Source organism: Meleagris gallopavo, chromosome 2, assembly GCF_000146605.3.
Source record: "Meleagris gallopavo isolate NT-WF06-2002-E0010 breed Aviagen turkey brand Nicholas breeding stock chromosome 2, Turkey_5.1, whole genome shotgun sequence".
NCBI lineage: Eukaryota > Metazoa > Chordata > Aves > Galliformes > Phasianidae > Meleagris > Meleagris gallopavo.
The window spans coordinates 41018453-41033630 of record NC_015012.2 but is presented as its reverse complement, the minus strand read 5'-3'; the positions used below and the strand labels follow the sequence as shown (position 1 = coordinate 41033630).

At 37.7% G+C, this 15178-nt stretch overlaps 1 protein-coding gene across 2 annotated transcripts in view; it reads left to right on the top strand.

Moving 5' to 3' along the window:
- The first annotated feature begins 3983 nt into the window (after positions 1–3983).
- Positions 3984–15178, top strand: part of KIF25 (kinesin family member 25) — a 30341-nt gene continuing 19146 nt past the window's right edge. Inside the window, exons 1-5 of one of the 2 annotated variants that reach the window (XM_031552434.1) lie at positions 3984–4069; positions 6192–6328; positions 7998–8101; positions 9362–9450; positions 11038–11080. In XM_031552434.1, the coding sequence (XP_031408294.1) occupies positions 6205–6328; positions 7998–8101; positions 9362–9450; positions 11038–11080 (360 nt within the window). In that variant the 5' untranslated portion in view covers positions 3984–4069; positions 6192–6204. Of the gene's footprint in view, positions 4070–6191; positions 6329–7997; positions 8102–8297; positions 8407–9361; positions 9451–11037; positions 11081–15178 lie in introns of those variants that run through there. The other variant, XM_010707050.3, reaches the window with a different exon arrangement.

The following is a 15178-nucleotide window of genomic DNA, read 5'->3' as shown; positions in this document are numbered from 1 at the left end:
GGAGGGGCAGGGCGGCCAGTGGGGCTGCCCGGGGCTGAGGGCCGCAGAGCCCCGATCTGCCGCTGTCTGTTAAAAGTGGGGTCTGAGGCTTAGCGGTGAGAATCCTCAAGGCAGCGGGTACGGTTCCTAAATGTCGTTCCTAGCTGATGAACACGATCTCTTTCATGACAAGGTTACCCATCTGGTAGACCAGTTGATGAAATCCTTTTGGATTTCAGCAAAGCTTTTGGCACTAGTTCAAAGCAAATGGATCAGACCCTGGGCAACCCGACGTAACTGTGGTCCTGGTTCACTGCAGGGTAGTTGGTCGGAATGACTTCAGAGATCCCTTCCAACTCTAAGGATTCTATAATTCCATTTCTCACAGCATCCTTCTGAACAAGATGCCTGGCACAGAGCTGGACAAAAATGCAGTGCGATGAGTGAACCCTTGGCTGATGGGTCAGGCTCAAAGGGTAACACCGTGGGGTTATGTCAGGCTGGTGCCCAGTCACTGCAGGGGTGCCACAGGGCTCTGTTTTGAGGACAGCTCACTTGGGTGCTCCTGTGGCGCACCTCCCCTACCAGCACAGACTGAGAGCTGGGGTGGGCAGCCATGGGCAGAGAAGGCTGCTGGGAGATGTGAGAGCGGCATGTGAGTATTTAAAGGAAGGCTGTAAGAAAGAAGAGGACAGAGTCTTTAGCAGTGTCTGCTGTGACTGAACAAGAGGAATTGTTTTCAAATGAAAAGATATAGGTTTGAGGCTGGTAGTCCTTTGATTTTGGGAGACCAAGAAACAATGGTGCGTAGCAATGAAAAGTATTAATGAAGCAATGTTCATCAGACTTATATCGTTTTTACTTCTGAGGGTTTGCATGCTTTTTTATTGTTTTCTTTTTTCTTAGGCCCAAGAAGAAAGAATAATTGCTCTGGAAACTGAAAATGCTGCCCTTCATCTAAAACTTGCAGCGGTAATTATTGTTTGCTTTTCCAATTAGGGCTATTCATAGACTGCAGGAACCGCATTAAGTGGTGCATAGACAAAGATGCTCAGTTATATGTCTTAATAGCACAAGTACAAAGCTTATCCAGAAAAGGCAGCACTGTGGCAGGAATCTGCTACAGAGCGCACAGCAATGATGGATGCCCTCATTTCCTTATATCCTTTTTCAGAGGGGTATGTTGCTTCTAGAGCATTATTGAAATGAGCAGCAGGCTGTGATAACATTTGGTGTCTTCAAAGGTAAAGCTTCAAAGGTTTAGAGAACTGTGATATTTATCCACGCCTCTAGACCAGAGCCAGCTGTGACAACTGGTTGCAACAGAGTCTGCTGGCCAAGAGTTTCTAATGTGCTCTGCAGTGTTAAATGGTTGGGTGACCTCAGGAAAGCCACTTGCCCTCTCTTAGGGTCTGTTAATACCTGTGGATAAAAGTGGGTTTAACATTTTCCAAAGCCTGATTGGAAACCAGATGGTACGTTTGAAGTGAGCTTTGCCAGGTATGCAGGAGAATGCTGTAATTATTCTGAAGAAAATGTTGTTTTTTTCTATTTCATCATATTTACCAAAAATCTTAAATATTTCAGTCTTTTTTTTTTTTCTCACACTCTCAAATACAAGGAAGAAATTATTCTAGCCACTACAGTGCATCAGATGTAAGACATAGTTATCTGAGTATTAGATAATAAAAGCTTGTTTTCTGTGGATTTGGGGATTGCGGTTACTTATTTTTTAACTGCATTGTCAAGAGCCCCTATTATACATAAAGAAATATGCTCAAAATACCTACTGACAGAGAGGGGAAAGGTTTTGTGTAGGTATCAAAACACATCTGGGATTTACCATCTGGCCTACGAACAAGCTTTGAAAATCATTTAATCCACTTTACCCTCAAGAGTTTTCTATTGGCTATTATCGCAGCATCTGCAACTCTAGTTTGTGCCACCTCTCCCTTTCCTACCTGCACCCTCATAGCCATTTCTGCACCCACTGAGTTGATCCTGTGTCTCTCAGTAGTTTGTATGTTCCCCACCTCAGTACTACCCACCTCTGTCACTTCCCTTTGTTCTGCCAGGCCAGAAGCAGTGGATGGTGCCTCTAACTAGGTCTGGAGCCACATGTTTTGGTTGCCTGGTGAACCAGTTCCACTTACCACTTACAGCTGGTGAAACACGTGGCTTTGGGGACATGTTTCAGTAATGCAGCATTTAGAGACCTCTGTTTATTCTGATGAATGCAAAAACTATTTTACTGGAGAAAACCTCAAACCCAGGACAGCATTTGCAATAAAGTAGTGGACGTGATGAGAAATTGACTTCCATGAAGGAAGAGCTGACTATTTGCATCCTTCATATAGAGAAAAAAATGAAGGCTGGGGGCACTTCTGCAGATGCTAGAGAATGCATTAGATGTTTAAAAAAAGAAAAAACATTTGGTTTTAGCTAGCTTGAACTTATAACAAGACTTCAGTACTTCAGCTGCTTATATATGTGCTTTTCACATATGATTGGAGCTATTAGTTCTGGTGCACCTCTGTGCATTTCTGACAAGCATGTTTATAAATACAAATGTTTTCATGAAAATCCCCAGGGTAAAACACACAAATGCCTGTACAGGAGCTGTCTCAATTACTGGAAGCTTCTAGTAAAAGAGTTATTTTAAAATAATCTCCTCCTGCTATTCATTTTCCATGTAAGCGCTTTATATATAAGCACTGAGGTGTTTTATAGCTATGCAGAACCTCTGGTTCTATTTGTAAATAAAAAGACCATGGCAATTTTGTTTAGACAGGCAAAATATTTCTCTTGGACAATATATATTTTCTTTATTCTGACATCTCCCAAATATCATACTGTTGTTTTTGGAGATGTCATCTGTAGTTAATTGCAATTAAGTCCATTTAGTTTTTGCCTATTGTTATCAGAGGATTGGAATTAAGCTCCGTTACGTGAGGAGTGAATGCCATTGTATTTTTCTATCTTCTGTTAATCGAAGTAGCAGGGAACTGCAGTCACCAAATTTCTGATCTGAATAAACTAGGAAAATTATGTGCTAGAGACAGCTGCATTTCCAAAATAAGGGGAGAGGCTGTAAGTACTGGTTAAAGAATAGTGGATGTCAATATGCTGCTGAGAAGAGCAGGTGAAGAGGTTACAGCTAACTTAAGTACCAGGATTGTCAGTAAATGACAAACATGCAGCTTTTAACATAGCATAAATTCTGTCAAATTGCAGAATTTCACAAGTACTCTGTGTAGATTTAATTCATGTGTTCTTGCCTGTAAATACTTAAAGTTGCATATTCCTATTCTTCTTTTGACTTCAACATCTCAAAAAGTTTGTCTGTAACATTACTAGAAAGCATTCTTCTCCACATCCCTTAGAAAAGTTGCTTTTCTTGCTTTGATCTCTGAAGACCCAGCTTAGTGCTTGACTGGTACAATTTTGCACTGTTGCAACTTTACTGCATGCAATGGAGTCAATATTGGCAGAAAGCTAAAGCAATCAACACAACGTTGTGGGCTGTGTATAACCACTCCTTCAGCACTTCAGCCATTAACTGGTGTGCCCTCTTGTAATGCTTTTGAGAGAGCTTTCCAATTAAATATAGTCACCAGAAATGCTGATCTGATGCCAAATGTGTAACTAAGCCTGCTCGAAGGCACAGTTTTAACTTAGATCCACCTCAAGCATAAGTATGGGGCTATAGGCACTGTAGGCACATTTTAGTGTTCTGATGTTGAGGTTTGCGATCCAAAGGAAGTAGAATATTGTGGTGTGAGTCAACTTAATTAGAAACAATCCTTCATGTGACTCAGAAAAATATGAAAATCAAAGAAATTGTATGTTTGCAACATCACGTATCACCAGTTGATTCACTTCCAGAGATGATTACAGGGACAGAGAAGATAAAATGTATCAAAAATCAGGAACAATTTGAAGTGATTTTTAGGTGATCTTTTCTTTTTTCAAACAGTATCAAGGGTGGGCTGGAAGAAGTGTTAATGAGATATTACAGCTCTACTCCGCTCATGGCCAGCAGCAGAAATTGCAGAGTTCTGTTGTAACTCACCTACATGAAGCAATAAAGGTAAAGATATTTAGTAGTAATGTTGGCGTAACCTATGACATAGACATATGCATGCTTATGAAATACAGTAAAATCCAGAAATGGTCAGATTTGAGCCTGATCTGTAGCTTTACTTTATTTACAGCAGTACTTGTAGCAAAGTGTAGCCATGGCTGAGTTAGCTTAAAACTGGTAGTTACAATGGTAGATAATGGCAGAACAAGAATAAATGGTTTTAAGTTGAGGGAGGAAAGATTTAGGTTGGATATCAGAGGGAAGTTCTTCACAGAGAGAGTGGTGAGGTGCTGGAACAGACTGCCCCGAGAGGCTGTGGATGCCCCCGTCCCTGGAGGTGTTCAAGGCCAGGTTGGATGGGGCCCTGGGCAGCCTGGTCTAGTATTAAATGGGGAGGTTGGCGATCCTGCCTGCAGCAGGATGATTGGAGCTTGATGATCCTTGAGGTCCCTTCCAACCCAAGCCATTCTGTGATTCTAAAACCTGTAGTGGTTTTGCTGAAATAGGCTGCAAAATTACCTGGGAAGCTGGGCAAGAGGCTGCTTCTGAACTCCAGTATTTCCTGTATAGGCTACTATCAGTGCCTGGAATAGGTACGTTTGTAGGCAAAACCTTGAATCTTTGACAGGACCAGGTAGATGTCTATCAGGTAGACATCTCCTAAGACGCAATACTTGTTACATACTTTAACTAGATAACCACATGCTAACAAGATCATTGGTGAGCTCCCTTGATTTCACTGGAAACTCTCTGTTCTGGAGGACCTCAGAAGCAGAAGTAGTAATTTGTGTGCTCAGTCATATTGTCTGAATTTGTAACGAAGGTCCCAGAACTGTTCTCTCAGTAATAGTACAACAATAGTATTTCCTTTTGTTTCTTCTTGATGTACTTGTTTCTTAAGTTACATCGTAGAATAAGGAATTCCTTTAAGGGACACTGACAAATGTCAGCTTTTCTCAGAGTAGCACTGAATAGCTCTGGGTGGCAAAAATATATTAAAAAAAAAAAAAAATCAGTTGCTTTCAGTCAAAACGATTTAGCTTAATTACAGTGATTCTTCTTGGTAAATCTTGCAGTGGCATTTTATATTTTAGGTTAGCTAGAATGGCAGAACTGCTCATGATGAGTTATCAGTGGACTGAGATGTTTTCCTATCACAGATCAATCAAGGCTAGGACAGGAAAAACTCTCCAAATGAAAGTCTAAATTAATTATAATCCTATACCTGTAATTTAAAAAATAACAATAATAATAATTAAAAAAATAATCCTTCATACTTATGTTCTGAGAGGGAATGCTACAGTGATTTTCTCACCTTAGCTAATATTGTTGTATCATTAAAATGAGTTAATTAGTTCAAGGTTACTAGCACAACTGAAAAAATAAAACGTTGTAGAATAATTTGACTATCTAAAGAAGCATCATGATGCTTCTATGAGAAGAAGTTTCATTAAGTTCATCTTATAGATGGCTTTACATATCCTTTCCAAGACTTAGATGCCAAGAAATCTCCTAGTCCGAAAGTCAAGTGAATTTATTTTTAATTTATTTGAACTTCTAAATGAACGTAAGCTGATCTTGTAAACATTTAAAAGTCATGTCATGTATGTTATGCTGTGTAACATTAACAAGAGAAATATTTTTATGGGCTGTAAAGGTTTCTGACCTTTTCAAAATACATCATTCTCATAGGAAAGCATAGAACTGTCTTACCTGAGAAATGACCTTAACAAATAACCTCCTGATCAGAGTGGGCATGGATATATGGATCACAGTTTTATATTGCTAATTCTGGATATACCTTATAAGTGTACAGAACACACACACTTATTTTTGTTTGATGGAACAACCTGAGGCTGTGTTATGGTCCAAATCCATAGAGTAAGGTGATAAGGATCCTTAAAGTCTTGGTGAAATCTTTAATTGTCATCGGTGAATATCTACCTTGATAATCCTTCTTTAAACATGCTGAAAGATGCACTCTTAAAGTCTTCCTTTCATCAAGTAGAGGGTTCTTCCTGACTATGATATCTCACCATAATTATTTGCACTGTGGTTATATTAATTCTCTTCCTTGACTGCTGGTTTTGTGTTTTTATAACATATTTTTTCTTCTTGCTGACAAGAGGCTTAAGCAAGACATGAAGAGCCTCCATTCATTTGCTCTCGAGCTTTCAAAAGACTTTCAGCATCAATACAAGGCTTGTCTTTACCAAGTTTTGACAGCGGTCCAAGGGATACAGCTGCAAAATGAAGCATTGCAAAGTAAGGCTTTTACACATACATTCCAGTCACGTAATACCAACAGTGTCATTGTTAAATGTTAGTAACACTGATAGATTGAGTTAACTTCCAAGATACAAGCACTTTTTTTCTGTTGGGTGTTAGATCATCTAGGAGTCAGAAAGAGTCAACCTGGATTTTCTCAGGGCTGATAATTTGAGTTTAGCTCTTGTGTTGATTGCAGCTGATGCCAGACTGCTGAGCTGGCTTAGCTGTAACATCTTTATTCTGTAAGTCTCAGGCTTTTTGTTGTGACAATTTTAGAACAGCCCAATAAAGAACGTGTCACCTTAGCTGAAATTTGCCTAATTTTGGGTATACCAAAAGAGGGCTCAGGTGATTTCAGAGATTTCTGAAACATAAGGAATGCCGCTTCAGAATCCAGATCCTCATTCATATGTATGTATAAACAGACCCTGCAGTGCAGTGATGCTCACTGTTGTCACTGAGGACCAAGTGCATTGGTCCTGTGTATGTACCTTTGCTCTGCCTTCCAATGTTATTGATTCTGATGGTGCTCCTACCAGATGTGAGAAGAACATCTCAAGTACCAACCTGATTGTAAAATAGGGCTTAAATCTTCAGCCTCAGGTGAGGCTGAAGAGCTACAAGCACGTATACAAATTTATAATCAGCGTCCCTGCATGATTGATACCTATATATTGCCAAGTAAAAATAGGTTGTACAGCTGCTGTACTTTTTATTTGAAATGATTTTGAGACAGGTTTGATTCTGTCGAGGCTACTCTTGTCAGTAACAATAAATAGCGTGATCAGTGACAGATGTCTGCAGAACTTGTCTCTGTATATTATGTATAAACTTATGATTAAAATGGTAATCCATTACTGTGTTATCTGTGTAGAGAAAATACTTCAGAAAGTTTAAAATTGGAAAAAATAAAGTAGAAAGTTAAATCAGGGTGAATGTTGCAGTGTTCCCCTTATCAAAACAGGGGCCTAAAGGTGCAAATAAGAAATCAGATTTGTCACATGTGCTGATATGGTGTACATAATTACTAAATATTTCTTACGAGGCCTTGCAAATTCCTGTTGGCTGAACCAACTTTGTACCTTCTGAGGTATTTTTCTACGAATTCATAACCAAGAGAGGCTTCATTGCATGAAGTAAAGGTGTATGTTGGTACTTAGGTGAGTGCTGTTTTAAATTTGGCCGTTGTTCCGTTGTTTTTCAGTTGTTTTAGATGAAGATTCCATTGGTAAGGTTAAATACTGTGGTCAGAATTGCTGATCTGAAATTACATGTAATATTTCCTAAGCAGAAGGCCCAAAGTGTGTAATTCAGAGACAACATCTGTTACCAGTTTAATCCTAAAATAGAGATCGAAAGTGAGAGAATTATAGAAGAAACATTCAAGCAGGCTAATTTTGAAGTTGTAATGGGCATACAGCAAACTGTAAATCTTCTATGTAATAGCTGAGTAGTATCCTGCTTAGAAATATTTAGTCACATCTGAAAATAAGGCTATTGCCATCTTTCCCTGTGAAATACAAATAGAAGTAATTTGTAAAAGAGAAAAGTGTCCTTTATTCTTTTGTTATATGTAGGCCTTTTGCATGAGCTGCAATTGTAAAGCTTATTTTGAAAAGTCACAGTTTTCAGTTAGATCTTTAAAACAACTTCCTTCTTCCAGTGTTTCAGATGAAGGCTTTTGATCTTGAACAGTCCCTGCAAGAGGTGACAGAGAGATACGAGAGAGAAAAGCAGAAGAGGAGAGCTCTACATAACAGCTTAGTTGTAAGTACCTTGAAAGACAAAGCGTCTTCTTATTTTGATTTAATTATATCCACAACTTCTTCACCAATGAAACTAATTAACGTTCTTCTCCTGGATGTATCATTCCCAGCCAGCATCTGTCTACATGTGGTACATTTCTACATGTGTACATTACAATAACCCCAGATCATTCTTTTTACATTCTTTTTGTCCTAAGGAGTGTCATCCATCTTGAATAGTGTGCAAAATTTGAGTTTCTTCATCCCATCTCTAATTGGAAAATACCATTTCTCATTTGGCAATTCCTCTACAATATGAAATTCCAGGTAAATCAATTCATGTTTGATTTAGTACAAATGCTCTTCTGAAACTGTTTTGGAATTCTTAAAATGATCAACATGAAACTGCAAGATTATCTTCATTTTATTTTTCCAAGCATATCTTGCTGTACCTGTTCAGGCATGAGTGATAGTTCATTTGGGATTGCTTGCTTTGTTTTTTGTTCTTCAACTTCACTGCCTCCTCGTCTCCCCAAAGGACTAATTAGGGGTTCAGGATCTTACTTTTAGAAAGACAGGCAACATTCAAACAAAGTTCTTCTGATTTTTTTCTGCCTGGGAAGAAGAAGCTCTTCATTGGAAAGCACTTACCTCCCAAAATCTTTCTTGTGCTGCAGTTTGCTGAGAGGATATTCCTCAAGGCAGTGTGGGGAGTATTCACTGCTCATCACAGGCTACCTGCTTTCAGCAATACAAAATGAGAAGAAATGATCACAAACGAAAAGGAAAGAAAAGCACCAGGTTAGATAAGGAAAAGTCTAAAGCAGCCTGGAGAGAAAAATCAGTACTGGCTTTTCAGTCATATATGAACACAGAGTGAAGAGAAAAAAGAACAAAATGTTTTATATCCTACATCTCCCTTAGGGCTGCTGGAGGAGACATGCAGCGTTTAATCTTGGCTGCTCTGTTAATGTAAGTTAAGAAGATCGTGTAAAGAGGAAGGAGGCTGAAGAGGAGAAAATGGCTTTAACTGAAAGCATCTTTTGTTTTTCTTACAGACTGAAGAGGGCTACGCCATTTCAGAGTTCTGAAGAGATTATGCTTCCTCAAATAAAGTTATGAAAAAGCAAATGATACTGAGACTATTTTATCTCCGCAGAATCTAAGGCTGTGTTGTTGCAAGCAGTTGACTGCTATCTTAAACATACATAAGTTTTTGTATGCGGGTGTGTTTGTCCTCTCCAGGATTTGATATTAAATCACGTTAATGTTCTAATTCTAGGAGCTGAGAGGGAACATCAGAGTCCATTGCAGGATCCGCCCATTACTGCCTTTTGATCATGCTACTGGACATTCAATATCACAAGATAGGTAATTTATTCTGGCTGCGTTGTATCTTCTCTGACTCACAGTAAACATGAAAACAATAGCCAAATATATATGAGAACAATGGTGTCCTGTTTTTTGTTGGTTTTTTTTCTTTTTCTGTTTTCATATGTGTGGGGATACTGTGACAGAATCATTGAAAAGAATACACATTCTTTCTTCTTTCTCCTGCTAACTTGGCATTAGCCAATCTTATCCCTTCGTCTAAAACTATATCCACCTGAATAGGAAGACGAAACAGTTGAACAATCCACGATTATCTGTGGCTTGGCAGAAGTAACACAGCTGTAGTCAATGTAGAGTACATTCACCATGCTGTACAAAGACTGGGATACAGTGATGTAATGGCAACTGTCAGAAATCGTAGGTACAGAAATGCTCTCAGCATTGCTGGTTTTGTTTGTTTGTTTGTTTGTTTGTTTTTTATAATGCTACAGAATGGATTTGCTGTCAGCACAAACACTGGTGATTCTATTTCAGTATAATTTGGCTCTGCATCCCTAATTTATAATACACTTACTGTAACTGAAGTGTCAACATCACTCAAGATCCAAAGGGAAAAGAGGGATTAAGTGCAAGTATGTGTCATAACAAGCTGAATTCTCCATAGATGACTAACACAAAAGAAGGTAGGGGCTGAAGCATACACAAACAAAGAAAGAAGGGGAAAACTAGGTGGGTGGCTAAAAAACAGAAATATTGTCATCTGATCTATCAGAACTTGACTAATTTGGGAGTTTATTTTACTTTTTACTGACTGCTTTTTCTAAAAGAGTACATACAGGGTTTTAAAGTTTGTTCATATTTGACAAATGTTTAGAAAAAATATTCAATTATTTTAATTAAAATAATGTAAAAATATCCAACAAGAAATTACAAGGAGCCTAAAGGAGACACCTGCATTAACCTGTACTCTATATACATGGGGAAGAACCAATGCTCTGTTTTTATTGCTGTATGAAATAGTTAGGTGCTAACTCACAATGTAAAGCAGGGACAAACACATAATTGTTAAGATGAACTTTTCTTAATATATAAAAAAAGAAATTTAATTAACACTTATTTGTAAAACTAGGGACTGATTCTGAAAACACGTGCACGCACGAGTGCATCTATACACCTCACATTCCCAGCCATTAGTTCTTGACTAGATACAGAATTACTTCTGACTGCATTTGCAGGGTCAGGACCAAATACCTACAAAGAAGGTGTTCTTCAGTTTAAAGCACTAAAAAGGGAAAACCTCTTCCTACAATTTCACATTACCATCGCAAAACAATACAATGGTTTGCATGTGAAATATTCTTAATTATATTTGTTCTCAATTGCTTTTTTAAAGGAGATTATTTTGGTTGATTGAGCTATCGTGATTTACAGTTAAGCGTGGTTCTAGCCTGCTCATGGGTTACAGTAGTAATGGAATTATGAAAGGTGCTCTTTAGATAGATAACATACCATTCGTAGACATTTTGAGCCTTGACTTTCCTGAGCTAAATGGAACATTTAGGTTTGCAAGGGTTTTTGTTGTTGTTGTTTCTTTACCCCTATTGATTCCTTTTTTTTTTCTTCCAGGCACAGAAACTCTCTAGAAAATGTGGCATATGCCATTGATGATGTGAGTATATTTCATGGTGAAATTCAAGAATGCACTTACTGATACTTGTAAAGAGATACAAAAAGGATATGTGATTCAGAAGTAAAAAAATTAATAGGGTAGGGTGGCTTTTTCTGTCAATTGGTGCTCAGCTTTGTTCTCACATGGTGCAATAGCAGGTGATCTGTGCTGTTTTCATCCTGACTCTTTGTAGTAATAATAGCTTGGAGTTTCTGCTGCTCCAAGAATTGGAGCTTTGGTGTTTGCAGCAGTCAAACTGTTGCAGAATCCCCATAGTCAGTCCCTTTGAGCCACTTGCATTTATTGTAATCATTTCTAAATTATGGTAGGCCTTTCTCATTTTACTATAAGAGAACAACTAATGCATTAGCATGGAAATACGATATCTCAGCAACCACAGCAGCCTATGTGGTGCTGCAGTCAGGCATATTAAAGTCTTGGCTCGGATCCATCAGAGGAAGGAGAATGAGCATTGAGGCTGCAAATCCAGATGGTGTTACAGCTTTAATTGTGGCCATTACAAAGATATAAAATTTAAGAAGACACAGTAGCGTGAGCTAAGGTCGAAGTATTACATTAGGTTTTAATTTTCTTAGGTACCATAGTTCTTACACTGTTGCTATATGGTGATTAGCCAAATTCTCTTAGTATAGAGCTTAAAATATTGCTGAAGTGACCTAAGGCGTGTTATGCATTTAAATCTCCCAAATTATAGCTTCATTAAGCAGATCTCAGTTGTATAAAGTGAACGATTAGAGAGATATATATGCAATTAGGGACTAATGGAGCATATGAAAAGTCAGCTAAGAGTGAATAAATATGTCAGGAGATAATCAACAGGGATCTGCAATATTAGATGTCGTATTTCTGGATGCCACAATTCATTTATTGCACTATAAAATTACTCACCTGTTTCTGACCTGTTATATTTTATTGTATGAAGATGAAATTAGGTTATATTTGGATTGTTTTATATAGATATAGATATCTCATATTTACTGTATTTGTATTTTGACAGACAAAGCAGTGTTTTAGTTTGTATGAAATAGAGATCAGGTACCCTTCAATATGCTAACCTGTTATCATGTTTGAAAGTCTGTATGAGATATTCTAGGAAAATAAGCATATGCATGGACGTAATTGTGAAATGAAATTTCCAACATCACAGAATCTTTTAGGTTGAAAAAAGCCTCTTAAGATTTTCAAGTGTAAAGATACCATCTTCCTGATTTTGGAAAACGTAATACTGACTTGCAGTGCTTTATTGGTTTGCCTTGACATTTATTTATTTATATTATTAAGATGCTTTCTAGTTCTGACTGAACACCTTACGTATTTGTATTAGTTTCTTGATATATATATATATATTTATATATTTATATATTTTTAGAACTTTTTTAGTGTAAACTTATGTGTGAGAATAAAGTACAATGGGATTTTTACAAAAACAAACAAAAAAACCCAGCCACTTTAGGCTAATCTAACAGCAGTAAAGGAAAACAATATGTATTGCTAGTTTCATTTGCTTTTAACTGCTGTAGGTGTTATGCTTGTGGCTAAACTAAAGGTGCAATTTTCAGATGAAATCGTGAGGTTTCATTCATTCTAAATCTTCCAGTTGCAACACAGTCAAAGCTTGCATTTGTGGAAATGAATTACCCATTTTCCAGAAAAGTGTTTACGATGTAGAGGAAGTTTTAGGTGTATGTGAAGGAAGATCCTTTGTAAGAAGGGTGCTGAGTTTATTCATTTTTCTATTTAAATTATGGCTGTTTTCCCCTCCATCTTTTCTTGGGACAATTTTGTAATAGATCAGGTAAATACAGCGTTAGTAGTTGGTTATATTATCATTCCCCAGGTGCTTATCACCATCTTCATCTACAGGTTTCTTCCCCATTCCTTTCCCTGTACAGGGAGCCCTTTAAGCTGTCCTTGTTTACTGCTGTGTCTGCCTTGCAGTGGCTCTGCTGTAGAGTGATGTCCTTTGGAAGGAGGGCAATAGCCTCCAACTGATGTGCAATAAAAGTGATGGGAAGTGATAATTATCACAGCTTGGTTTTGTGGCCATATGTCTATATCCACTCATTTAAATTTGCCTCATTTAAAATTATTTCTGTGCCTTACTGATTTTCACTTACTGAAGAGCTCCCCAGGCTTGGGTGTCAGGACAGCCTGTGAATGTTAATTAAATATTCATTTGTCATTTCAGTGATTCATGTTGCCCTTAAAAAACTCAGGGCAGGAGTATTCTGTGCCTCTAAGATGGAAAGAGTTGTTCTTCAGTGTTTGTGTGATAGAGCTGTGGATTTCTTTCACTCTACTGACAGGGAAAGCTGATGAGGTTCCATATGCCAGCAGCTGCAGTGGATATGTTAGTCTGCAGTGATCTCCTGAGAAAGGAAGGGAATTACAAATGCTTACATGAAACTTCTGCCAGTTAACAATGCTTTTGTTGTTGTATAATGCAAAAAAAAAAATTTTTTTCTAACCCATTTCTAACATTATGGAAGCTGGTCATCTTTTTCTTTTTCTTTTTCTTTTTCTTTTTCTTTTTCTTTTTCTTTTTTCTTTTTTCTTTTTCTTTTTCTTTTTTCTTTTTTCTTTTTCTTTTTTCTTTTTCTTTTTCTTTTTCTTTTTCTTTTCTTTTTCTTTTTCTTTTTCTTTTTCTTTTTCTTTTCCTAGAGGCTGTTGGTCACTGCTGACATTAGAATGTCTGTGTCAGGTCATTCTGTAGCAAAACCTTGTACTCACACCTGCCCTGTTGCTAAATTTGCCTAATGGAATGGATACATTAGTTCATGCTATAGCAAGTGTTGCCATCATTAGATTGATAATGATATACTTCTCCACAGAGAAGGAAACACCTGTAATTTAAGAGAAGAAAATTGATTTTTGTTAGCCCCCTGCACGCAGGACGTACTGTTATTCAGACATTATTGGCTCAGTTCTTTACTACTTCACCTAATGCCAATACTATGTAGGTCACTCCAAAAGTAATGCCTCCTATTAATTTCCACAAAAAGTGCAACAGATACATAGAGCACAAAAACACTATTTGATAGAGCAAATTCTCAGCTACAAAGATTTTGTTCAACATAGTCACCACCATTAACTGTGCATTTTTGTTAGTGATGAACAAGAGCCTCCGTGCCATGCTCATAAAAATCTGCACAAGTGGAGATGACCCACTGTTTCTATGACCGATTGCTGTTCTGATGGCACTGTTGCTGAAATGCACCCCCCTCCACCTCACTGTGCTCACATCCACTGTTTGGTCTCCAGAAACACTCATCATCAATGAGCATCAATGACTGTCAATGGGTGCCATTTTTTCTGCATGGAGGAATTCAGTGCTACACCTTTGCTTCATACGTGCTTCCATGTCAGACACCATTTTGTCAGACTCCCCCTCTTCTGTCATCTGTCACAAAGCAACAACATGTCATGGAGTATTGATGGGAAGGTTCAACCTCTACTGCCATACCACCAACATCCACCTCTGATGTCATGGACTGACAAAATAAAATAGGAGACATTACTTTCAGAGCATCCATCCTGGTTTAAGGGATGTAAGTTTAACAGCCTGCTTGTTGGAAGAACAGTAAAAATTTCAGCACTTCCATCAAATGCTGTAACATAAGCACAAGTTAGTAAGCTAAGAAACCTCACTGAACGAGATGAAGTATTTTATGTGCTGAAGAGATTCCAACTGAACTGTTGTAAGCACTCATATTAAATTCTTTACTTTTATCTACAATTAAGCAAGATATGCCATGAGGAATTTGAAGGTCACACAACTTACTACTTAGGGCATTCCAGACTTCTGTAATTTTTTTGGTAATCATTCAAAGAGCTGCTGACACATTTGTCCAGCTTACAAAACTGTTATATAATCCATCTGGAAAGTGGAATCTACTAAAAAATCATGGAAATCTGGCAATTGTGTGACTTCAGTTCTTTCTCACAGTTGTGGAATAACATGATATGCCAAGAAATGTGCATCTTCTGCCTCAATTCTAGGCACAAATATTTATGAAAACAATCTGAAAAAATAATATGAAAACTGTCCTTACAATGAAAAAAAAAAAAAAAAAAAAG